Source organism: Neopelma chrysocephalum, unplaced genomic scaffold (genome assembly GCF_003984885.1).
Source record: "Neopelma chrysocephalum unplaced genomic scaffold, ASM398488v2 Primary Assembly neopelma1_43, whole genome shotgun sequence".
NCBI lineage: Eukaryota > Metazoa > Chordata > Aves > Passeriformes > Pipridae > Neopelma > Neopelma chrysocephalum.
The window spans coordinates 3,174,921-3,199,368 of NW_020897702.1; the positions used below are offsets into that span (position 1 = coordinate 3,174,921).

At 36.3% G+C, this 24,448-nt stretch overlaps 1 protein-coding gene across 5 annotated transcripts in view; it reads left to right on the forward strand.

The window, feature by feature from the left end:
- Positions 1-24,448, forward strand: part of N4BP2L2 (NEDD4 binding protein 2 like 2) — a 47,008-nt gene that overhangs the window by 15,419 nt on the left and 7,141 nt on the right. For 3 of the 5 annotated variants that reach the window (XM_027677766.1, XM_027677767.1, XM_027677768.1), the window contains 6 exons: positions 400-488; positions 847-923; positions 4,116-4,259; positions 18,685-20,495; positions 22,951-23,036; positions 23,637-23,682. In XM_027677766.1, the coding sequence (XP_027533567.1) occupies positions 400-488; positions 847-923; positions 4,116-4,259; positions 18,685-20,495; positions 22,951-23,036; positions 23,637-23,682 (2,253 nt within the window). The remainder of the gene's footprint in view (positions 1-399; positions 489-846; positions 924-4,115; positions 4,260-18,684; positions 20,496-22,950; positions 23,037-23,636; positions 23,683-24,448) is intronic. The other 2 variants (XM_027677769.1, XM_027677770.1) reach the window with 2 other exon arrangements.

Sequence of the window (24,448 nt, forward strand, 5' to 3'; positions counted from 1 at the left end):
ATGCATTTAATATGATCATTGTAAGGGCAAGTGCACAAATACTTGTGGAAATAATGGAATTAATTTACCACTGCAACTTTAATTCCGAAATTAGTGTCAGTTAGGGTTTTAGGCCCTGTAAGTTCACTTTTGTGGCTTTGTGAAGTTTCTCCTATTTCAGTTCATCCTGCCACTTCTATTGAAATTTCAGCTGCCTTTGATATGTTTTTATTATTGTTGCCTTGACAGATCCCTCTGGATGGCATCCTGTCCTTCAGATTCTTGTTTCTACTTGTCATTCCTGTCTGTATCTTTTATTCCTTTCCTTAGAACAGTGTGTGTCAGAGTAGATTAGTGAAAAAAACATCTGGAATAGTTTAGATGTAGTGGTTTTTTAATTTGCACTATTTTTCATTGCAGCAAAGCAAGCAATGGAGCAGGGAAGATCTCCAGTTATAATAGACAACACTAATACTCAAGCCTGGGAAATGAAGCCGTATGTGGAAGTGGTAAGTTTTGTTGCATTATTATGTCATTCATTACAGTTTTTCCAAACTTAGCTTCACATGTGATAAGTTGGTGTGTTTTGTCCAGAAACATTTCCTTGCTCAGGTTTCTAAAGAGAAAGACTGTTGTTGCTAAAAATTACTAATTGGTATGGCAATGGTTTAGATCAGTTTGAGGATTGACTTGATCTAATTTACTTAGCCTGGAACAAAAGTTAAGACGGGTTGGGGGTGAGTGAAACTCAGCATGCTACCACCTCAGAGTTAGCTACATTTGTTTATTATACTTGTCTATTAATTTTTTCTTATGTTTTATGTAATAAAGATATACATATCACACATATTTCTTCACTTGCTGCAGGCTCTAGAAAAAGGTTACAGAGTGGAATTCCATGAACCAGATACTTGGTGGAAGTTTGATCCTGAAGAATTAGAAAAGTAAGGTTTCTCTTACAGAAATCATGATACTTTACATATAGAGATAGGCAGATAAATATGCATGCATAAGTATATATACAGTAAGTTATATTTTATTCAATATATTATTAAGTACTTTACTAGTAGTTTGAAATGTATTTTATTTAAATAGGCATTTTGAGGCATACCTTTAAATGGAAGTTTTATGGATAAACAAGCAGACAAATAAATACTGGCCCTGTCTTGTTGGCCCAAAAAGTCAATATTAAAATGTTATTGGACATGCGAAGAAAAATGAATGACCCCTGTAAGAATTGCTGTTATTATAATGAATAATTACTGTGATAAAGTTGTTGCTACAGAATGCTGAAGGCAAGGAATAGGTAGGAGACAAAAAGAAATTCCACATTTGGCAAGGAGTGCATCAATATAGTACTTTGTCTACTTTTACAGGTGTCTTAGTGTTAAAGAACAGCAGTTTATTACTAATCAGTAAAAGTTAAAAAGAAAGCTCATATTTTATATTATTCTATTGCAAGCTTTTGTGGAATCGTCCCCAGTCTTCAGAGGATCTGATTTAGAGTACTGTTGAACATAGGTCATTGAACTACTGGGTTGTGAGACTGCTTAGGAAGCTGCTTATTATTCCTAGTTAATATCCTTTTTGTCTCACATGTATCTGCTTTAGGAATCTGTGAGGTGTCAGTCTAACTTAGAGATATTTCTTTGTTTGAAATGTAATGTAATAGTTTCACAGTTGATGACAGAGTTCTCGCACTGATCGTCATTTTATATGCATCCAGCTGACTTCGCTTATAATTGTTTCAGCTTTGCGAGTAGCCCCTACAGTGCACGAAGTATGTTGTACAGTGCTTACGTTACTGACCAATTTGGACTTTATTGTGTTTACAAATCTTTTAAAGTTTTCACCTTCTGCTCCTAAGCTACCACTAACTTTTTTTCTAGAGATGGAATGAATTCTAGTAAGTTTTTTCTAGTTTGGGGTACAGCACAGCCAAGTTAGGAGGGTTAATAATCAGATGCTTGTAAGATACTCAGCATGAAATTTCCATTATGTGGGACAGACTCAGTTTCCAGGAAAATTCATGTTTCCACATGGTCTTAAGAGGCAAAAGGATAAGCAAACGTGAAGTGTAGTTACTGTTGAACTGTATTGTTTAGTCATTAGTTGTAGGAATAAAGTTTATGTCTTTCCCAAAACCAAAGGTTTACTTGAACTGTGAAGTGCTGCTACCAGTTTTTAGAAGGTTCTTAGAAATGTTTTGACGGCTCTACTTGCTGTAAATATTTGAATAGAGGCCCATTGTCTGGAAACTTTATTTTTGAGAGTTCAAGAAAGGTGGTGATGTAAGTTTTCATTTTCTTTTTTAATTGCTTCAGGAGAGGGCTCCTCCCAGTTTTGTATCATAAGCAGACTTGCTGAGGGTAGTGTAAAAATATTTAATAGTGACAGAACTTTGCTTTTATCAATAGGTTCTGTTTGCTCCAAGCAAGACCAACTTCCATATTATAACTATCTATTAGGAGCTTTTGCAGGTGTGTCTGTGTTGGTTCAGGATAGATGGCTTTGTGCTCTTTCAGCATAGCCAAGCTACAAAAGGATAAGTGAAGACGTGCCTGAAGAGGAGATCCCAGTATTAAATGACACTATACAGCAAATTGATTTCCTTTTTTCAATTAGTTTCTATGCTTAATGCAATTTTGCCGTTGGTGATTTTATTATCCTGCCTTACTCCTTATTAGGCCTTTCCTTTTATTGTCCTGCCTTTCCTTATTAGGGAAAGTACTTACTCGTCTATGATGTGATTATACACAAATCCGTTCAATTGTGGATGAGTGTGCACTCTATTCCCAGAGCACTTGAGCTGTAATCTTCTTCTAGGAGTACTAAAAGATAGGGAAAATACTGAGTAACTTTCTGCTTCCACCACTTGGCATAAAAGGACTTAAGAGTTCCTCTTCTCATATTTTGTCTGTCATGAGTGTCAAGTGCTTTATAGTATCCGCATTTTTCTAGGGGATTGGTTTTTTTTCTCTACCATTAACCTTGTTCATATTTGTGAATAAAATCAAAACTGTTAAAGCTCACTAACTGATAAGTTCAATATGCAACTGCTCCTGTACTGCTTTAGCACAATGTAGAAATTAGAAGCATGTAAACAATGAGCCACAAGTGATTATCACTCTAGCTTCTGATGTTGTCTGAGGGAAGAGTTTCTGTGTGAGAAATATTCTACTTAAGCATTTTCTTCACAGAAAGAAAGCTGATAAAATGCACCTTAAGGAGCCAGCATAATTTTGAATACTTCTGAGATCACCAATTCTGCTTCCACTCTGAATGTGAAACTAGTGTGTTACCTGCAGTATACTTTGAACCCTTATCTACTTGATACTTACTTCTTTGTTGTAATAATACACACAAACTCCTGGAGGGGCTGGGTGGTGAGGAAGTCAGCCTTTTAAAATATTTCTGTATGGAGTATCCTCTTTCCAGTATACCCTGTTTGTTCCTAGTATTGATTTCCCTTCTACAGAACTGAGCAAGGTGGTAAGGCCGATGCTTCTTCTGTCCCCGGCAGAAAGCACAAAGATTCAGGAATACGTTCCTTGTTGGTTTATATGTGGAAATATTTCAGATTAGACAAGATTTCTTGGTGATAAGAGATGTATTGATGAGAAAATATTGTCATTAAGTCTAGAAACCATGTAGTTGCATATTTTTTATGCTAGTTTGAACATTGCTTTCATAAGGAATAGCCTATGGTATTATTCATCCCTCTGCTCATTAGCTAGTATACTATGTAAAATGTGATGAATGAATAGAAAGCAGAGTCCTTCTAGGGTAACTTAGATACATAGTTGTATAACTATCTATTATATAGTTGTAGTTGTGTAACATCACATTTCTGTATGAAGAAGAACGACTGTATTGTTTACTGTTACTTAATATATGCAGTGGTAAATTGTTAAAATAAACCTTAACACAAATAACTAGAGAATGAGGGTACAGCATAATAAAAGTAAAAGTTTAAATATGAAAAGCAAGAAGAAAAAAATTGAGAATTCAGAGGTTTTTTCTTAAAGACTGTAAACATATAACTGTGAACGTGTATTATATATGTATAATATATATATACACTTATATCTAACTATAAAAATACCAGACAGTTAATTTCAATTTTTTTTTTGTAGGAGAAATAAACATGGGGTCACTCGTGAGAAGATTGCTCAGATGTTGGAACGATATGAATATAAAATATCTATACCTATTGTCATGAATTCAGTGGTACCTTCCCACAAAAGCACTCAAAGACCACCTCTGCAGCGAAGACATAGGTGGGGAGACAATACAGACTCATGGAATTATTTCAGTGTTTCCAGTAGCCAGTAACACAGTTGCAGTCAGTTAATAAGGATCTGTTCCCTGCCCTTTTAAAACACATCATCACCTCCAATAAGTAGTGGATCTTCTGTGTTTTAAATAGGCCTATTTCAAGACCATTTTCTTCTGGAGGTTGTTCTTTTTAATGGACTTGCATGTAAATAGAATTGTACATTTAATGTTTTTTAAAACTATATTTATTAAAGTTGTAAGACCTTTGATTTTAGTAAAATATTTAATATAATATGGCATATAGCAGAGTCTTCCTTCATAAATCTAAGACAATGATGTTGTCATATATCAGGTAACTGTTGAGCAATTTTTTTTAAAGAAAGGGTCATATTAGAGATCTCGTAAAAGATAATTAAAGCTCTGGAAGAAGAGGTTATTTATGTAATAATCCATTTTAATGATTGTCATTTAGCCTTCTTACTTTTTTGGAGGTTTTTTTTGAAAACAGGTATATGCTGAATTGTCTTTAGTTCTGTTTGGCATATATTGCCAGCTGGAAAAACTTTGGCATGACTTTTCTGGTTTCAGAGGTTTGATTTTTTTTTTGCTTGGTGCGTTTTTTTCTTGGTTTTTTTTTGTGGTCTCAGAAGCTCATGTGGCAACTGCAGCAACATTCTGCCAATACAGTATTCACCAGCCTTAAACTGTGCAACCTGAATTATTTTTTTATTTGTTCTTGTTGGTAATATATAAACTATGATGGTGTCTGCACTCCACCAACTTTTTTTTTGTGCTGAGTAAAAAAGAAAAATCTTAGTTTTAAACCCCCAAAACTTCATAGCTGTGTCATTCTAAGTCGAATTGTTTCATTTGCGATAAAAATGAAGTATTAAAGCATTAGGTTGTTAAATCCCAGTCCACAGTTGGGATGCATTAATTCAATATAAATACTGGACATAACTGTAAAACCATCTTGCATTCCTGATTTTGGCACAGTGATTGTAATCTGTTTAGCACATAACAAAGAATGAGCCAGCATGGAGAGTGACTAATTTACTGCCGTTTTTCTCATAAAAATGATGAATTTGTAAGTGTTCACTCTGCTTGTTTTTTAACAGCTTGCTGTATTAATAAAATATATTTGTCTTCAGTGTTGTTGAAGTAGTCCAATGCAACAGTTGGTATTATTTTCAAGCTTGTAGGATTTTATACAGATAAGCATTATTACTCACCTGCTAGCTGAAATAACCTGTCTTCAGGTCTAACTACATTTGATTTCCTTATACACTGAATGAGTAAATGTTGACTGGGAGATTCTGTCAAGAACATGAGAACATAACTAAGAGAATTTTGATGGTTATCTATTACTAAGTTGGTGTCATAGTCATCAGAATTTTGGAAAATCCAAAGCCAGCATAATTTTTTTAAATTGTAAACAATTTTTGAATAGGCCCTAAAAATTACTTCCTCATTAAAGTCTGAATATCATGAAAGTTGAAAATCCAGCTATATAATGAAGTATCTTTCTGTGGTTTTCTACACCTATTGTTCAAATATGAATTGATGTTTTATTTATTTGAAAAATAATTTAAAATGTTTCAGTAGTGCATGTTAATATATTGAATTATGCGTATATGTAGAGAAGAGGCTCTCCCAACTTTATTGTTTCCCTAATTGTCTATTACTCAAATCAATTATCTTGCTGTATTTTAGTTTTCATGGTTATCTTTTTCCATGTCTCAAAAGAATCATTGAAGTTATTGTAAATGCTCAGTAATACTTTATCGCACAGCTTTTATATTTAAACATGAAAGCATATTTCAAGTGGAAGGGAGATAAAAAGGTTTTAGACTCATTTTATTTACTCTATTTTACTGTAAGCTATAACATAAAATTTATTGAGGCTTTATGTAATATTTACACTGTGCAAAGGTATGGCAAAAAAAGAGCTTCCTATTGAAGATTGATGTTATAATATCTTTTAGCACCTTTTGTCTTCAGGTTTTAAGAGAAATGGGGGGGTTTCTAGCAATATTTGATTATTTAAATAGCTATTAATTGGTACTGTTTTTAAAAAGTGCAGCTTTTCTTGTGTTACCTTTTTAATTATTGGTGGGCGAGTAGTGTTTTTGATGTGCAAAGTTTGCTGATCAATAAGAGGCCTGCATTTTGCAAAGGACACTTAAGAAAGGGAAGTTCTGCAATTTGTTTCTGTATCAAACATTTCTTGCAAATGGCTCCATCTATACAGCTGAATTCCAAGGTAAGTACAATGACATGGTAGGTGAAAACACAATGGAATTACTGTCAGTGTAACACATTTTTGTTTCATGGTATATTAATATTTTATGAGGATAGGACAGTCACAGACATACATATATCTCAGAAGTTGATTTTACGCTCCAGTGTTTATATGTAAAAATAATAAAAATTATGTGAAATACATGTTGCAGGTATTGAATTTCTCATGCTATCTCAAAACCAAGGGAAATTAGAGGAAAATCAGTTATTATTTCAAAATATATATGCAAGAAATGTAAGAACTCGCTGCTCAGCTAGATAGCTAGATCTAAAAATTTTTAATGCCTGCTGTAGTTTTTATACGATACATGTATTGATGAACATAACATACCTATAATGAAGGTTTCCTGTTTTACATTTTTAGTAGATTGCTAGTTCACCATATTTCATAAAATAGTAGTGTTGGATTGAGATTTTTTAAAATTTAACTAATGCATAGAGCCTGGCTTTGTCTGGGATAAAGTTAGTTCTCTTCAGAGTAGCTGGTATGGGACTGTGTTTTGGATTTGTGCTGGAAACAGTGTTGATAACACAGCAGTGTTTTTGTTATCATTGAGCGGTGCTTACACAGTGTCAAGGCCTTTCTGCCTCACCCCACCCCACCAACAAGTGGCCTGGGAGTGTGCATGGAGTTGGGAGGGGACACAGCCTGGGACAGCTGACCGAAGGGATAACCCATACTATGTGGTGTCGTACACAGTATGTAAAACCAGGGGAAGAAGGAGGAAGGGGGCTGGAAGGGATGTTCAGAGCGATGCCGTTTGTCTTCCCAAGTAACTGTTAACTCGTGACGGAGCCTGGCTTTCCTGGGAGATGGCTGAACACCTGCCTGCCTGTGGGAAGCGGTGAATGAATTACTGGTTTTGCTTTGCTTGCATGCATGGCTCTTGCTTTACCTGTTAAACTGTGTTTATCTCAACCTGTGAGTTTTCTCACTTTTATCCTTCTGATTCTCTCCTTCATCCCATCAGGAGGGAGTGAGTGAGTGGCTGTGTGGGGCTGAGTTGACAGCTGGGGATAAGCCATGACAACCTAGTGTAACACTTCTAATTTTTAACATGTGATATTAAATGATCTTCTGTGAGGAATTCTGTCTTCTGTTCTTGTAGCCATGTCCTCTTCAGGTTCATTTTAATCCAGTTGGCCATGCTTCATAATTTTTTTAAGCTTTTTGCCTTTAAGAAGAGAGCCAGGATTTTGTCTTTTGTCGTCTGTCTCCTGAACCCTTTTGCAGACATGGTTGTTCCTCTGCTATTAGATAACTAAAAACAAGGCTTTGTCTAGCTAAGATCGGACCCATAACATTTATATTTAATTATTTTGTGTCCATCTTCCCTGTTGTAATTTAGACTGTGTTGATATTTTCTTCTTTGAGCTGACCAGTAGGATTCATTCTCAGTGAATTAGAAAAAAAAAAATTTCTGTTTTTTCACATTCATGTGTGACGTGTAGTTTTAACTGCTGCTTCCTCCTAGCAGTCAGGTTTTCTGGAAGACATGTTTTCACTCTGTGCTGGTACCTCATGGAGATGAGGTGATTAGGTATAAATGAGAATTCAGGGTTTTCCATACAAAAGAACAGATGCATGTATTACACAATTCCCTGTAAAAAGCAGTAAGAAGATATAGTGCTGAAATTAAATTGAAAGCAAGTACTTGATTGAGGGTATCAGATGTTTCATGGGGATCAGATGTGGAAATATTTCACTTAATTGTTTCTAGAGTGGCACTTGTCTTATTTCAATGTTTTATGTTCTCATCCTTTTGAAATAAAAGCAAGATCAGAGATTAAAGCTCTTCATTAATAATTTCCTAGGTGAAAATCTACTTGTACATCAATAAATTTGTTGGGGGGGGGGTGGTTTCCTCTTTTTATAGGCTAGTTGGTTGAAATTAGCTGTAAATCTGCTTATTTTGAGTCTGTAGAAAAATATGTGGAAACGTAACTGGTCTTATTTTGAAGATGAAGTAAGAGACTGTAAAGGTCTGATCATCTAAAATATGTCTTAATTTATTTCTGTAGTAATGGAGAGGCAACAAAGGGTGGTTTTATCTTGGGATGGACTGTCAGTGTAATTCTAAATCAAGGATAATAAAAGTATTGTGTCTGGAATTGGTCTTTGCAGTTTCCTTTTAGCTGATAATGCTGCTGCTTCATTTCTCAAGTAGGCAGGCAGTCCTTGACCATATCATTTGTACCTTACTGATTTATAGTACTATTGTAACAATACCATGTTGTGCCAAGCCAGAATATATTGTATCCATGAAGTAATTTTTTTTAAGTTGTACTTGCAGTCTTTTTAGTGATGTTAAATATTTTTCTTTTTCTGGTCTGTTAATAGAATTTAACTTTTTTTTTTTTTTGAAACACGTGGTTGCATGTTTTCTAACTACTGATTTTTAAAAGGCTGAATTCTTTAGTGAGTGTTGTTTAATCTCTTCCTAAATTGCTAACAGACTAAGAAGTGCTGCCTTAGCTGACTGAACAAATATTTGCTTATTTCTAAGGGGCTTATTGTATCATGTACAAATCAGTCTTAGTCATGGGCCCATAATGCTGTTTGGCTGTTATTTTATTCATGATACTTTTAATCATTTTTTTCTTTATTCATTAGCCATAGGCTTTGGTAACCTACACTATAAGTTATTATGTCTATGAGAAGTTATTGGACAGCTTGTCCCACATCTTACTCTTAACCATTAATAGTTTCTGAAGGCTCGTGAACCTGACTTAAGGGTGGATTGACTGTATTACTTTCCCCCCATTTAGCACTTTTCCTGATTGCTTGTAAGATGAATACACTGCTTTACAGGCACCTTGATAACGAAAGTATAGACATCAGATCTTTTACCTGAAGCACGCGAGGGAAACATGTTTGAGCATCATTTGTGGCTCTTTGCAGCGGTTTGGTACATGTGCTAAATATTCAATGAATATTTAGCAAGTAGCATTCCTCTTCACTTTATGAAGACTGTGCTTATGGCTATGCAGGAAAAATTCATTATATATAGGATTATGAATGGCATTCTGTGTATGTAATATGTACAAGTCAGAGCATTTATATTTCATTCTGTTACTGCTTTGTTCCTGCAGTCTAAACTGAATTCTTGGTTCTAATAGTTAACTTAGATGCCCTTTTTGGTCCTAGGTCTAGGTCCTAGGAGACCTTTTTTGTGAGTTAAGTTAGCTAACTGTTCTAAGTTCTACTGCTGTGTAGGGAGTTGAGCTGTAAAGAGATGAAATGAGTTTGTCTCTTGTCTGATTAGTTTGTGGTGCCTTTATTGAGTATGTCAGACTTTGAGCTCACTGGTACAAGTAAAAGGGGACATACTGAAGTGAGTTAAGTGGAGGATGGCCAGGGCCTGGAGCACCTGATATACAAGGAGAAGCTAGGAGAAATGTATTGTTCAGTCTTAAGAAGAGAAGGCTGTAGTTAAGGCAGATTAATACTGTTGTCACCTATCTAAGGGGAGAGTACAAAGGTGGAGCCAGGCTCCTTTTAGGTGAAAAGCAAAGGTAGGACGTTGCAACATGGAAAATTCACATTGGATACTAGGTTGTGTAATCTCCATCCTGGGAGTATTCAAAACTTGTCTGGGCAAGACACTGAGCAATGAGATCTCAGTATTGCCTTGAGCAGAGGTTGGACCTCCAGAGGCCCTTTCTGGCATAAATTACTCTATTATAAAGGATGTAGTGAGAGCAGTGTCCACAGTATCAGAGAGTTAGCTTTTACTTATCAGAGAAGACTTTTAAATCACTAACAGAAGTGCTACCTGGTTTCAGGATGTTGGATGCAGGCTGTGATGCTGTTCTTGTTCTCAGATGGGCACTAAGTTTCTAGCTTTAACTGTAGCAGCAAAAATGGCTGAACTGTTTATTCTGGTTATGTTGTTTCATAGCTGTATTGGCAGAGTTGCTTGCAGATTCCTGATAACACCTGTAACTGATCCTCCTTTTTCCCCTTTTGGGCAGTGTCAATGGTTGCTTGTGTCTTGTTAGCTGTATTGTCTTTCCAGACTTAGAAAACATTAGCATATATTAGTGTTTATCTAAAGTAATTTTATTATTTTCTGTCCAAAGACATATTTCTATTGACATTTACTACACTGAAAAATTGAAAGACAGTTTTTTGCATCTATTCATCCCCAACATTGTGGAATAATACAGGGCTGTTTTGTAAAAAGTACCGTTAAAGGATAATTCATCATGTCTTTTATGCATCTGTAGTCTTTTGGGTGAAAGATATTTAAAAAGGGAAATGAATTAATACCAAAGTGTAGTATGCAGAAATAGTGAAATTTGGATGCAAGTATGGCAAAGTACAGAGATTTGTTGAAAAAGGTGTAATACCTTCCAGGAAATGTGCATTAGAACTGAATCGTGTAGTTCTCAATATTTCATAGAGTATTTGAGATGCACAGAATTAGTGCAACGGGTGTAGCAAATGTTCTAAATAGCAACATTGTCTGCTGTTACAAGTATTTGAATTTTCGTGTTGCTATAGTCCAGGTTAGAGGCTGGTTATTTAATATTTGCTGACACTGTTTTCTTTTACTGTTTTCCTCTTGTAACTTCTCCTTTCCCCCCCCCCCCCCCCCCCCCCGTTCTCTTTATTCTTGAACTGCATTTTTCTCACCTGAGTGCTGTGTGTTTGGTTACTACAGTTGTCTTTGTAACACTGGATCCGTCTCCCTCTTCCCTTTTCTTTCTTTAATTAAAAGTTGTGTGGAGAGCTACACCTTATTCTCTATTTTTAAATACCTCAGTTCAAACTCATGCAGATTTAAAAACTGAGTACATAGTACCCCTCCCCACAAGCTTTCCTTTTGAATTTTTTTTCTTGTTTTGTTAAAAGTAATATTTTCTGTCATGCAGTGTATTTTTCTTTATACCTTTTTTCCTCCTTAAGTTTGCAGCATCCTCTGAGTTTTCAAAACTCATTCTTTTGTTCCAGAATTACAGTCCTGCTTTGGTGGATATTTAGTTATGAGTCTTTGCTACAATTTTGTTAATTGAAACTATTTTAAATACAGCAAAAATCAGTCATCTTTCCTTGGATGTTCCTAACAGAAAATAGCTTATTACATATCTCCAAGTATTTAATTCTGTTCTCATTATACCCTTGTTGCTTCCTTACTCTCCCACCCGTACTTTCCTTCAGCTTTGGTTGCTTGTGTCTCATCTCAAATTTCATTTTACATTTGGTTTGGGTGTGAATGTGCCTTGGCAAGAAAAGTCAACACTTCCCTGTAAATCTAATTTTGTCTTTTAAAAGCCTTTTGTTGTACTTGCTTATCTCTACATCTGGTTATGATGGCTGTAATCTATGTTCAGGTACTAGGATGTTGTATCACAGTATACAGGTCTTTTTATTTTCTGGTTAAAATATTTATTTATTTATTTATTTTAAAAGTAACTCTATAATGGCCAAAATACACAATGAGGATGTTTTAGGAAGTAGGATCTGGAAATGCTATCTTATTTGTGAACCACGTTTTAGGACAGGATGTATTTCACAGCCTCATGAGAGCCTCAGTAAATTGCCTTTTCCTGGGTAGAGCTTCTAGAGTGGAATTGCATAAGCAGATACCTGGAAAACAGTAGATTTGTGAGGGAGGGAAACTGAAAAATGGATCATGAGGTGGTTCACAGGATTTAATTTTTGAATGTAGATTTTGTTTCTCCTAAAAGGATCCACTAAGATTCAATACTGCCTTGTATTTGAGCTGGTTGGATTATATATACATTGTGCAATATTTTATATAGCTACGAGCAACTCTGTTGTTCATTTAGAAAGAAAATGTTGGGTTTTTAAAGTTAATTATTACACCTTTTTCAATAGCTGTGAATTAGCCAGTATGCAAATGGGCTTTGCATTTGCAGTGGGTGGTGTTTGTCTGGTCAGTCACAGTCTTCACCTGTGTGTTCATGGTTGTCAGTCTGGGCCACCAGCTTTGTAGGATGTGGTGTGTAAAGTGTGCTCCAATGCTGTGAAAGGAGGGTGCTCAAGATTTAGTGAGAACTTACTGATTCATATCCCATATGCAGTAGTGCTATAGTTTGTCCAGAAGTTAATGAAAATCTGAAACTGATCATTGCCTGGGAAGGTGGGATATTTCTATCCCATTACAGATTTTTGAAAATGTTCCTTAAAATCTCACATAGAACTGTCTATATCAGTAGAAAGCACAGCAGGTTACACCAAACTATTAACGAGTGCAAATTTGACTGTAGTTCCTATTTCTCCAAACTTCTTCTCAAAGCAGCATATTTCTTGTCTAGCCTCGATTAATTTCAATCAGGTTGTCTTCATGTTTAGCTGGTATCATCAAGTAATAGAACTGATGTTGTCAAACTTAGCAAGGTGATTCATACTGTACTTCCAGTGCATAACATTGGCATCTGTGTCCCTCATGTTATTTTGAAAGGACTAAATGTTGATAGAACTTAAATGAAAACCGATTCTATGAGCCTTCATGGGGGAGAAGGCTGATGATGAAGCTGCAGTTTCTTCTCTGTATTGTAAGTACATCCCCTTAAGATGGATTCAGATCACTTGGAGTGTTTCATGTTGCCCTTTTTTTCCTCCTTCTTAACCTGCCTTTTAACATTGAGCCATACTTCATGGTGCAGAAAAATCCAGTCAAACTAAAAATGGTGCCTCTTCTCCATCTGTTAGCATCCATCAGTGCATCTAGTGCTGGGGGCATTGTTTTGTTTTGTTTCTTTTCTCAAATCCTTGAATTGTGTCAGGTGAGATATTTGTGACATCTAAATTAGGTTGTTTGGAAAATGGATGTTTGATATTGGGCACAAGTATGTTCAGTGCACATGTAGTATATGTCAGACAGTATATTTGGGATCAATTTCCTTAATGTTGATCCATGTAGTCTATGACTAAGGAGCCAAAATAGGACATTTCCATCAGAAGATATTTATGACTTTCAAGAACCAGGCAGGACAAAGATCTGTAAGGTCACCCCACCTGAAATTTTTATGGAGTGAACAGCCTGTCATTTAGAACCAAAGTGCTGTTACTAGCACCTCAGGAATGTGGGGGTTTGGATGGGGTTTGCTTTTTTACTTTGAAAAGTGAAGTGCTTGCACTTTGCCATGTATTTGATTAAATTAACAGCTTCTAAAGGCATGCTTTAATCAAACCAATTGTATATTATTCTCTGTGTACTTTCTTCATCAATATCTCTTGTGTCTGGACTATAACAGAGCAGCAGTCTGATAGCTGATTATACATTGCACAGAACTGTATGTACATCAATCCTGGATAAAGATTGGAACAGCTCTTTGAGCGTTGTGATAGATGAGCATATTTTATGAAGGTATTTAAGTGGTAATGCTGTTGAAAGACAAAAGAATAATAAATGCTGAGATACCTTGGATCAAATCCAGTTAGTAGGATCTTTACTGATTTGAGGTGGAAGGAATTAATATGCAACACTGTAAAGTGTAAATGTTTCTTACAAATAATTTGTGCTGAATTTCCTTGCTGTGAGGCAACCTGACGTTGTTGCTGGAAGTAGTCACTTGCCACTGCCTTTGTCTTAACTAGACACTTCTTTTACTTCTTGCTTTACTAAGTTAAATGAGCACAACAACAAAGTACACAGTTGTTTTCTTTTGATGCAGGGTCGGGCAGGTGAATTCACCCACAAGGAGAGTGGTAGAGCCAGCAAAAAAAAGTAGTGGAAGTGCAAGGGCAACATCTGGAACAAAGTAGGAAAGGGTGACAAAGACTGTTTCTTCAGCACCAAAGTGCTAAGCTGAATGCTTAGTTGTCTAATGGAATTTCAGCTTTTAGGAAGCCCAGTAATGCTGGCAAGTTACATGGTTTTTTCTACTTGCTTGATCACCTGATAGCAATATTCCATTTGGTTTTGAGGAATTAGATCTTTTATCACTCATTTCAGTACTAAAGGCAAGATATGTAACAAAAAGGCTGGTACCTTGGCTTTTTTTTGTTATTCCAAAATTATAACTTTGGTTTCTGGTTGTTGCTGAAGTAAAATTAGGTCACAAGGAATTCAGCAATATATTTGGACTTATCAAGTGGAGAAGATAAAGTGTATCCCAGTAAATGCTATTTTATGTAAGCTGCTCTACTGTAATTTTTATGTTGAAAACCCACTCCAGAGACTTTGTAGATTAATGGTAACACGTTTCTGAAAGAGCATGTGCCTCATTGCTAAATGTCATCTAGAATTGGATTTTAAATTTATCAGTTCCCTTATATTGCTTGGTTATTAGGAAACATTACTGAAAGAGTGTTCAGGCTTTGGAACTGGCTGCCCAGGGAAGTGATGGAGTCACCATCCCTGAAGGTATTTAAAAGACATGTAGATGTGGCACCTGGGGACATGGTTTAGTGGTGGACTTGGCACTTCCGAGTTAATAGTTGGACTTGATGATCTTAGAGGTCTTTTCCAACCTAGATGAATTTATGATTCTATCTTACATTTCATTACAGGAGTGACTGCAGGCATTTTTTATATCAAGCAGACATCAGCTTAGATGCATTGCTAGAGCTGAAGTCTATACGACTGCAAATAAGTAACTCTTCTGGTTTTGCCATTTTTCGACCTAATGTGACTGACTGCTTTAGATTCATTACTTTGCATGTTCTGCATCAGTGGTTGTGAGAGTGCATTTGTTTCTCCAGTAAAGAGCATCGTCTGAGCACTGACTCTCAGTCAAGATGGTCAGTGTTACTTTGAGCAGTAGGTTACAACCTAGAAGTCACACATAACAGAGTTATGGCAAAAAGCTTTTAATATTGTCTAAACAGTAGACTAAGAAATTTCCAAGTGTTGTTACAGAACAGGAATTCCTGTTTGAACAAAGATACTATTACTTTTTTTTAGGTCTTTTTATTACTAGACAGTTTTGTAAATGTAGAAAATTTAAATATCATCTGAAACAGCACTTCTTTACCCTTTTGCCTGCATTTTATGGGTTTGAAAACAAATCACTTGCAAATGCCTCTGTAAAGAAGTGATGTCTGTGTGTATGCTGGTTCTTGAATTTTCTCAGTGTTTGTGTGCTATATTGTTTTACCATAAGGAAAATGCTCTAAAGGTATGTAGGTGTACTGAAAGAGAAGGAATTAAGACAAATGTAAAGAAAACTAGTAGGCAATTTGCTTCATTAAATGCAGAAACCTTAACATGATACTGGGTTTCACCCCAAGCAGGAAATTTTAGCTATGCCATCATGGTGCCAGAGAGTATTTCTAAGGTTACCTGGAAACATGAAGAATAATACATTTTATTATTCTACATGTAATAGTTCATCACTTTCCGTTTTGCTTTAGTCCTCTCTTTAGGAAATTCAGATCTTTAGAAAACTAATCTTCCTGAACTGCTATAAAACCTCCATGTTTCCAAAGCATAGAAATTACATAGTTGTATTAATGATGAACTGTTGAATGTCACTAACGAAGGTCATAGCTGTGTATGCTAAATCATCGTCCTGGGTCAACATTTGCATTTGTTGTTATTTTGACATAACAATTTCAGTGCAGTAATAGCTGTTAATTTCTCTGGATCATCTTGGGGATTCTTCTCCCTTACTTTGGTGGATATATTTTTGCCGGTTTTGCATTCTAAAGTGAATTCTGTTCAATGTAGTTTCCCTTCCTATTCAGAATTAGTAGTGAGGAGAGTAAATAAGCTGACCTTTAAGACTCTTTCCCACATTTCTGCAATACCTTTTGATGCGGCATCCCGGCGTAAGAAAGTTTTGTCAGCATTTTCCTGAAAGTGTTGTCAGATGTGTTAGGGGTTAGACACCAGAAACATGCTTGAATGAATATTAGAGAAGTTCACTTCTATCAGCAACAGCACAAATTCACATCCGGGAATACCAAGACTGGAGAAGTTCGTTCCTTTCCTGAGCCAGTGCTGACATTGGTAATTTGGTTGTCATTTCTGCAGTTGTTCTGGCAGCAAAGGACTTTTAGATACAACAATAAATTCTTCCTGGAATTAGTGCACAGGTCTGATGTTTTATTCCCCACTCCATTAAAACCAATTAAAATTTGGACATTATTTTTTTACTTCACTGGTAACGGGGTTTTTGATTCTGAAAACTTCAGTGAATTTCCCTGTCTAAAACCACTTTCAAGTCAAGACTTGTCTTCACCAAAGAGGGAAGTTAATGTCAAGGTTTAAGGCATGATGTGTGATTAGCATACGATTTCTGCAAGTCTAGGGTACGTGTAAGAATCTCCAACTACTGTTGCAGATGCTTCACTTCTATATCATTTATTTCAATAGACAAATGAGATCTATTCAATCCTAAAACTTTGGCATTCTGTGTCTCTTTTTCTGGGGAGATAGGAGGCATGTTGCTGAGTAGGGAGTGTGTTGTAAGCAGAATTCAACAAGGAACTTAAAATGTCTGTGGTATAGACATCCACACTTAAACTATGGGGCACCATATCGAAAATACACTGGTTTGGAAAAGGGGAGGTCAGTTTTCATTACTGAGAGGAAAGCACCATGTGGACTTAAATGCCAACATCTGAAGGAAATCCCATTTCTTAGTAGGATGTTTTATCTGGATACCATTATAAGGCAATAAATTTTGTGTGCTTTCCAACAAGATCACTATGGAGATCTGTAGTGCTCTCTGCAGCAATATCAAGGCACGTAGACTTGAATCCTGTTGCAGTCAAGTAACTTTGTTATGCTGAGAAGGCTGCTGGTGTCCTTTGCATTCAGAGAATTAGGAGGGTTTGCTTTGTAGAGTTCAAATTAAAAAGAACTTATAAGAGACAATAATGAATAAATTTAAAAATTAATAAAGGGTAAGGATAGGTTTCCATATGTGATCTTTAGTTCCCAGGTGACCTAATGACCGACTTTCCCTCCACATGGACAGTCTTCCCTTTTTTTGTGTGTTTTATTTCTCTCTTTAGAATTTCAGAATACAGCACTTACAGCAAGTTATTTTACATATGGATTCACAAAAAATAACTAATTTTACCCTATAATTCTTCTAGCTACTGCTTTGTTTTCATCATCGTGGCTAGGCTTCGTGAACGAAGATTTGGGAAAGGCTCTATCCACGTTTGTTACAAGCACACTGGTGGCTAATAAGGCCAATACGAGATAGACATATCAGATTGCAAAAGGCACAGCAGAAGGCCTCCTTAGGTGGTAGCTTTGTTTTAGTGTATTGTGTGAAGTAACATCCCAAACAAAGGGCTACAGAAAAGGAGCAGGTCTTTGAGAGATTCATCAGTCAAACTTAGCTCTGAAAATCTAATCTCTCTGAAGAGTTGCAATAGGAGAAGTTAGATGCCTGGACTAGGTTTTTCTTCTGAGTGTTCATTTCAGGGTTAGCTGGCTGACAGGTCAACATCAGTAATTCAGAGAAGTCACTGTAAGGGCTGCTATCTGTTAGATTTGATGAGAAATACATGCAAAAGAAATAAGATGTTCTGAAAAGAGCTACAAAATTAATTTTAAATAAACGTGTTATTTTTCCTAAAACCCTGTGATTTTTTCCATAGTGTATTATTTTGTTGATAATAAAATATGAAATATTTTTTCCAAATACATATGAATAAGCAGGTGATATGCCAAACAGTAAATATCAGAGTTGCTGTAGTCACTATACCTTTACATTATTTGGATTTTTGGTTAGTATATTTTGAACTTGAGTATTTGATCTTAATGGATGACATTTTCTTACTGTGTCCTTCACTTAGTACCTTGCTGCTCACTGTGACATTTAATGAAATTTCAGAATAGCACCAATTCTTTAGTATCAATTATTCAAACATCATGCAGGAAAGACATTCAGAAACATGTTTGGTCTTGCAGTGATTTGTGATACTTTTTGTAAAGCTAAGTTAATGAGATAGCAACTGTGTTTATTTAAATGGATTGAAATGTTCAGGAATTGTCCTGAGTTGTAAGGTGTACATTTGTTTAATCAATAGAAGGTTTTATCTGAGATTTTATCTATTAAAAAAACCCCAATAGTCTTTACTTGATCATCATATTAACATAAAGTACCTATTCTTCAAGTTGATCACCATGAATACATTCTTACTCAAATTTGGTTGTTTACATTTAATATTTTTTTGTTGTTTTCACATAGGGAGACAATTTTAAAGACGATCACTGGGCACCCGTTGACAAAAGCAAAGCAGAAGAAAAAGCGAAAAAGAAACAAAACAATGGAAACTAATCACACAGAAATTATGAAGAAAATGTTACATGGAGTAGATTGTTATCCAACTCCAGGTGACCAGGACAGATCAGAAAGTGAAGAGGAGGATGTGGAAGAAGAAAACAGGAAATCATTGTGTACATTCAGCAAAGGTCCAGAGGATCCAGTAATAGTTTGTGAAGAACAGCCTAACAGTGATGATGAAAGCCTAAGAGAAGCTGCAGGGGTTTCAAGAGAAAGGTTTCTGGTTGCTGTGCCTGAGGTCTCAACGATGTCAAACAGTGCACTGAAAAATGAATTGCCTGTAGAAAGTGACAGTTCACTCCTAATACATGTAAAACTTTTTTCTACTGAAAACCTAACCAAAAATGCATTCGATGATGAGGAAGCAAATCAAAGGCACAAAGAAAATCTTTGCAGAAGCAGTTTCCTAAAAATTAGCAATGATGAAAATTCCATCCATGAAACAGAAGGCATCTCTGAAGATAATAACACATCACTGTTAAGCATGGAAGAAAAACCAAAATCGTGTCAAATTACATGTGAACCTGACTTGGAAGCTAAGCTGATAAGTTTAAACAGTGAAGAAAAACAAATCTCTCAGTGTTACAATTCAAAGGTACGTGATGATGTCCCTCATAATAACACGGAGGGCAAAGGTGCATTAAAAGCAGAAGAGACTAGCTCTAATGCCTGGGCTTGTTTTTCAGTTAATTTATCTACTGAGGAATTGCAGCTTGGCTTTGATACACAAGTTTCTCTCTCTCCTTGGTCTGAAGATAAATTTGTAGGTGAACAAAGACCCCAAAAAATGAGGAAACCTAAACCAACTCAGACAAACAGTTCACAGCTAAACTGCGATCAGTCAAAAGAAGGATTGGTAAAGGAAAAACATTATGAAACAGAAACTGAGGAGTTTGGCAACATAATAAGCCATGGTATGTCTACATCTCCAGCTGGTGAAGTGCACTTTGATTCCCTTGTGGAACCCAGGACCACCTTCATGCAGTGTTCAAGTGAAGTAAATGTTCCAATAAATGATGCTACACCAATTACATTGAAGAGGAAAAGGTGTAGGAGAATTGTCAACTTAGCACCAAAGTTTAACCTACCAAGAGAGATTGCTGATCATACAGAGGGAGGGAAGGAAGTCCCAGTAAAAGAAGACGTTCCCCAAAAAAGTGTTTTGGAAGTGAAGCAAAAGAACTTCCTAAGCAAGGACCGTGGAGATGCATGTGAACAGGACTCTGCATTGCAGGAATATTTTGCACCTTACAGTGACACCGAGGCAACCTCTTCCTTACCCACTCCTGATGCTGATGCTCTGTTACACAATATTTCTCACATTCATTCAGGACAATGTTCTCCTATATCAAAATATTCCTGCAGTGTTTGTGTAGCTTCCAGAACAAAGGACGAGCAAGCTACAACTCTTAAGCTGCAAGAGGTAGTTGATAAAAAAGAGGATGAGAGCGAACAAGTTTCTTCAGAGGTTACAAATGGCCAACCAGATATTTTGTCTTCTGTTAAAATTGTTTCTGAATATCCAGAAGATTCCAGTATATTGGCAAGCTGCAGTGAAAAGGTGAATGAAACAGATGACCCTGAATCACCAGAGGCCTCACAACTTGAAGATAATCAAGATGTGGATGTGAAATGTAGTTTTCTGGGACTTCCCTTATCATTAGGATTTGCTTTTCAACTTGTGCAGCTCTTTGGTTCTCCAGGTCTTCCACTGGGTATAATACTCTTCTTACTACTCCTACATAAAATAAAAGAAAAACAGCAACTCAAACCCCAAAAATCCCACAACCCCTCAAAACCACAAACAGAAACCAAAGCACTCCCTCCAAACCAAAAAACAAACAAAAAGACTATGATTAAATAATATTTTTTATTGCAGATATTAGTTAAATATTAACCCTATTGAAATGAATCACTGCTACTTTGGTGATAGTTTCTGTCAAAAGTGACTTTTGGCTTGGCCTCGTATTTTAAGTTTTGTTAGTAGCAAAAATTTACTAACTTTAAATCTGAAGTATTAAGCTGTCATTGCCATTTGAATCCATCCCAGTGAGTAAGACTTTATTACTGTGTTAATTACAGAACTAAATGAAAACATGTTACAAAATGTGTGCTCTTATATAAAGGTTGTATGTCTCCTTTTATATTCCATTTATATTTCCAAATATAAAACTATTCTGGTTTCCTATTTCCCAAAATCTAACTTAATTTGAAATTGAATACCAAACTTCCAAGTTGCATTTTCTGATAGTGAATACCTTCTTTTTAATCATGCATGGTTAAGAAGTGTCACAGTGTTGTATACTCACCTTCCAGGGCTTCAGTTGTCATTTTTTGTATTTTCAGTTTAGTCATTTTAAGTTGGAAAGTAAAAGACAATCAGTCCTCAAAGGAGCTGTGTGTGGCAACTGTCATTTCCAAATGTACTGCAGGCTAAGGTAACCCTACACAGCTGTAACCAGCAACAAAACCATGTTTTATTGGGAATCACCCTGGGATACAGTGCTGTGCATGCACCTGCTGAAAGAGCCGTGTTCTCTGTGCATTTGGACCCTTAAAATTTTTGGATCCAAATTTAGTGGACAAACTGTAACTTTCATTTAGTCAACAAATAGGATTAAAAAACACAGACCAGCTTTCCAGCACGTAGACCTTTACATCTGTTTGTTTCAGTAGAATTTAAAACTAAGCATGTATTTTCATGTGACAGCTGGGGAGCAGCTTTTGTCTCTTTGTCTGGCCAAACCAACCTCAGCATTCTTTGTCTTTACTGTAAATGTTGATGGCAATGCCACCTGCCAGAAGAGTGATGCAAACCGTGGGAAGTATTACTTGGCTTGGTCCCCAAAGGACCTGCAGTGTTGATTTACCTAAATCTGGCACCACACACCAAAGAACTTGACATACAGAGCTGAAACAGAGCAAGGAAGTACTGCTGGTATCCTTGAATGTTACATATAAAACATTTTTCTACTCCAAACTCGGTGAATCTTCATATCTGTGATTAAATTTCATAATCTTAGAGAGAGTTGGCCGTGACTTGAAAACAGGGATCTTCGGGGTGGGGGGGGGGAAAGGGCAAAACCAGGCATTCAGAAACAATCAGTAGGTTAGTGAACCAAATGTTATTCTTCTCTGAGTCAGTAACAGGTGAAAATCTGGCATTTAGATGAGCTTCCTTTGGAAATAACCTTTAAGAAATATCAACCCACCTCGCTATCTCTCTGAAGCCCTGCCAGCTTATGACTGCTCTCTGCTCGGGTTTTTCCATCAAAACTGCATGTGCTGTCTGCAGAAGGCTGGCCATGTTCTCCTTTGATTATCATTATCCTACAATTTCAAAAATTCTTGTGCTTTTTAGTGGCATATTATATATTCGCAGGTTACTATTTATTCATTTGAATAAACACATTTGAACTGTAGTGTTCTACAACACTGGCAATTACAGTCAATTTTTATTGAAATTATTTTGTTGGGGAAAATTTTGGTAAATAAATGTCTTTAGTTATTTATAAATGAACATTTAGTTGATTGACTTTCTTGTGTGATTCTCATGTAAGTGTAGAATATATTTTAGACAGTTTTCCTATGAAGACTCTCTTTTCAGCTTCTTTAATGGCGTTAGGATTAAAGGGTGGGCTCAGTTCAGCGCAGGCTGTGTCTCACCTAAAAAATCCATTGCGCAGGCTGGAAAGGTAAAAGACCTTTCCCCAAATCTTCGTTCGCGAAGATGGGCCATTAATGGCGTTAGAACTAAAACATTTTAGAAAGTAATTTCTTTAATGATATTGCACAAATTCCTATAATTAAACGTTTTAAAATTGAAAGGTTGTTACTTGAGTTGCATTTTGTTTAATTTATCATCTGAAAGCTTTCTGGTTTTTTTGTTTTCTTGTTTCGGAGGAGTATGTGGGGGAAATGAAAGTATGGTAGGAAAGCATTTGTCTAAATAAAGAAACCAAACCCAAATCTCTTCCCCCTCTTCCCTCTCCTCTGCGCTGGCCTTAGATTCTACAAATCCTAAATTCTTACTTTGTTGCTTGCTCGTTTAAGTATCTGCTTTTTTAAAAAAAAGTATACATATAATGTGTGCAAAAATTGTAATTCAGTATATATTTTGGCTGTGGAGAGATCTGAACACTCAACTGCAAAAAATATTTTCTTCTGCAGAATCCTTGTTGCCAGATGATTTTATAGTTCCTCTTGACTGGAAAGTTTCAAAGATGATCTATTTACTGTGGAAGACCTCTGTGGAGGTACGAATTTTAGGGGATTTTGGAAGACTTTCCAATATTTCAGGTGCAAAGAGGAATTACTCAGTTATTTGCCAGTAAATTTGCTTTATATCCACAGTGAGGAGGTGGATGATTTATGTACTACTCTGAATATTTCCAGAACGAGCTCAAGGCCATGGTAGGATTCAGGTTTTGAAAGATCAGCTTCAAAATAGTTCAAAATGGAAAAAAATTTCTTTGATACCTGTGTCTTGACCTGGCCTGTGTTTATTAAGTACAACCTACCATCATCCAGATGTTTTCTCTCATCATCTGAACATATCCTCCACTACCTCTGGTAGAGCTGCAGCAGAGAAGTCATTCTGAGTGGCTGTCAGCAAGTTAATTCTCTTTGTCCAATTACAAAGTGTTAACCTGCAAATTACTTTTTTCCCCCTCACCATGCTGTTGCTTTGTAAAGATTTGCTTTTATTTTTCTGGTAGTGGCAATTAGGAAAATCCTGTAAATGCAATGAACTAGTGATTATAAGAAAAGAGCATGGACTTTGTTGTTTCCCCAATTAACAAAATCTCTTGTCACATACTTTCTTCTTTTTGCTGGACTATTGTTATTTATTTTAGGAAAAAGAGAAAGCAAATGGATTGCAGAATGGAAACAGCTTGACTGGTAAGTGTATTCTGTGATACAAAAACTGTGTAAAAATCTTCTTGTTGAAGGGTTTTTCATGTCAAATAATTGATAACGCTCCTGTTTGTGTAAAAGCACCAGGATGTGATAAATGAATTTGTGCTACTGTTGATGTGTATATGACATGACAGAGCTATGGTTGCTGTGAATTGTCACTTTGTGTTTCCTGATGCAAGTGCTGTAATTCCTTGCCTTTTAAAGTTTCCCACATGGAATCAATCCAATACTTAGCTCAAGTTTACCCATTCCAGATCAGAATGTTTAGCATGAGGAAGTCTTTCTTTAGACTTTACTTCCTTGAAAGTTTGATTATCTTCTGGACATGTTCCAGCACCTCAATGTTGTTCTTGTAGTGAGAAGCCCAAAACTTTGAGGTGCGGCCTCACCAGTGCCCAGTACAGGGATACAATCACTGCCCTGGTCCTGCTGGCCACACTACTGCTGATACAGGCCAGGATACCATTGGCCTTCTTGGCCACCTGGGCACACTGATGGATCATGTTCAGCTGCTGTCAACAGCACCTGAGGTCACACCCTTGAGCAGTAAGACGTATCAGGGTTCATGTGAAGCTCTGGACTTCTGCATGCATGAATTCCTGCAGTGTGGAGGTTATGGAATAAGGTTGCTGGTTGTCATTTTCCATTAGTTCCGTGTTAGTGTAGTACAATTTCAGAAGTTTCATAATATGAGTTTAAAAATACATAATAGTAGCTCCCTGAAAGCTACTAGAATTTACTGTCTAAA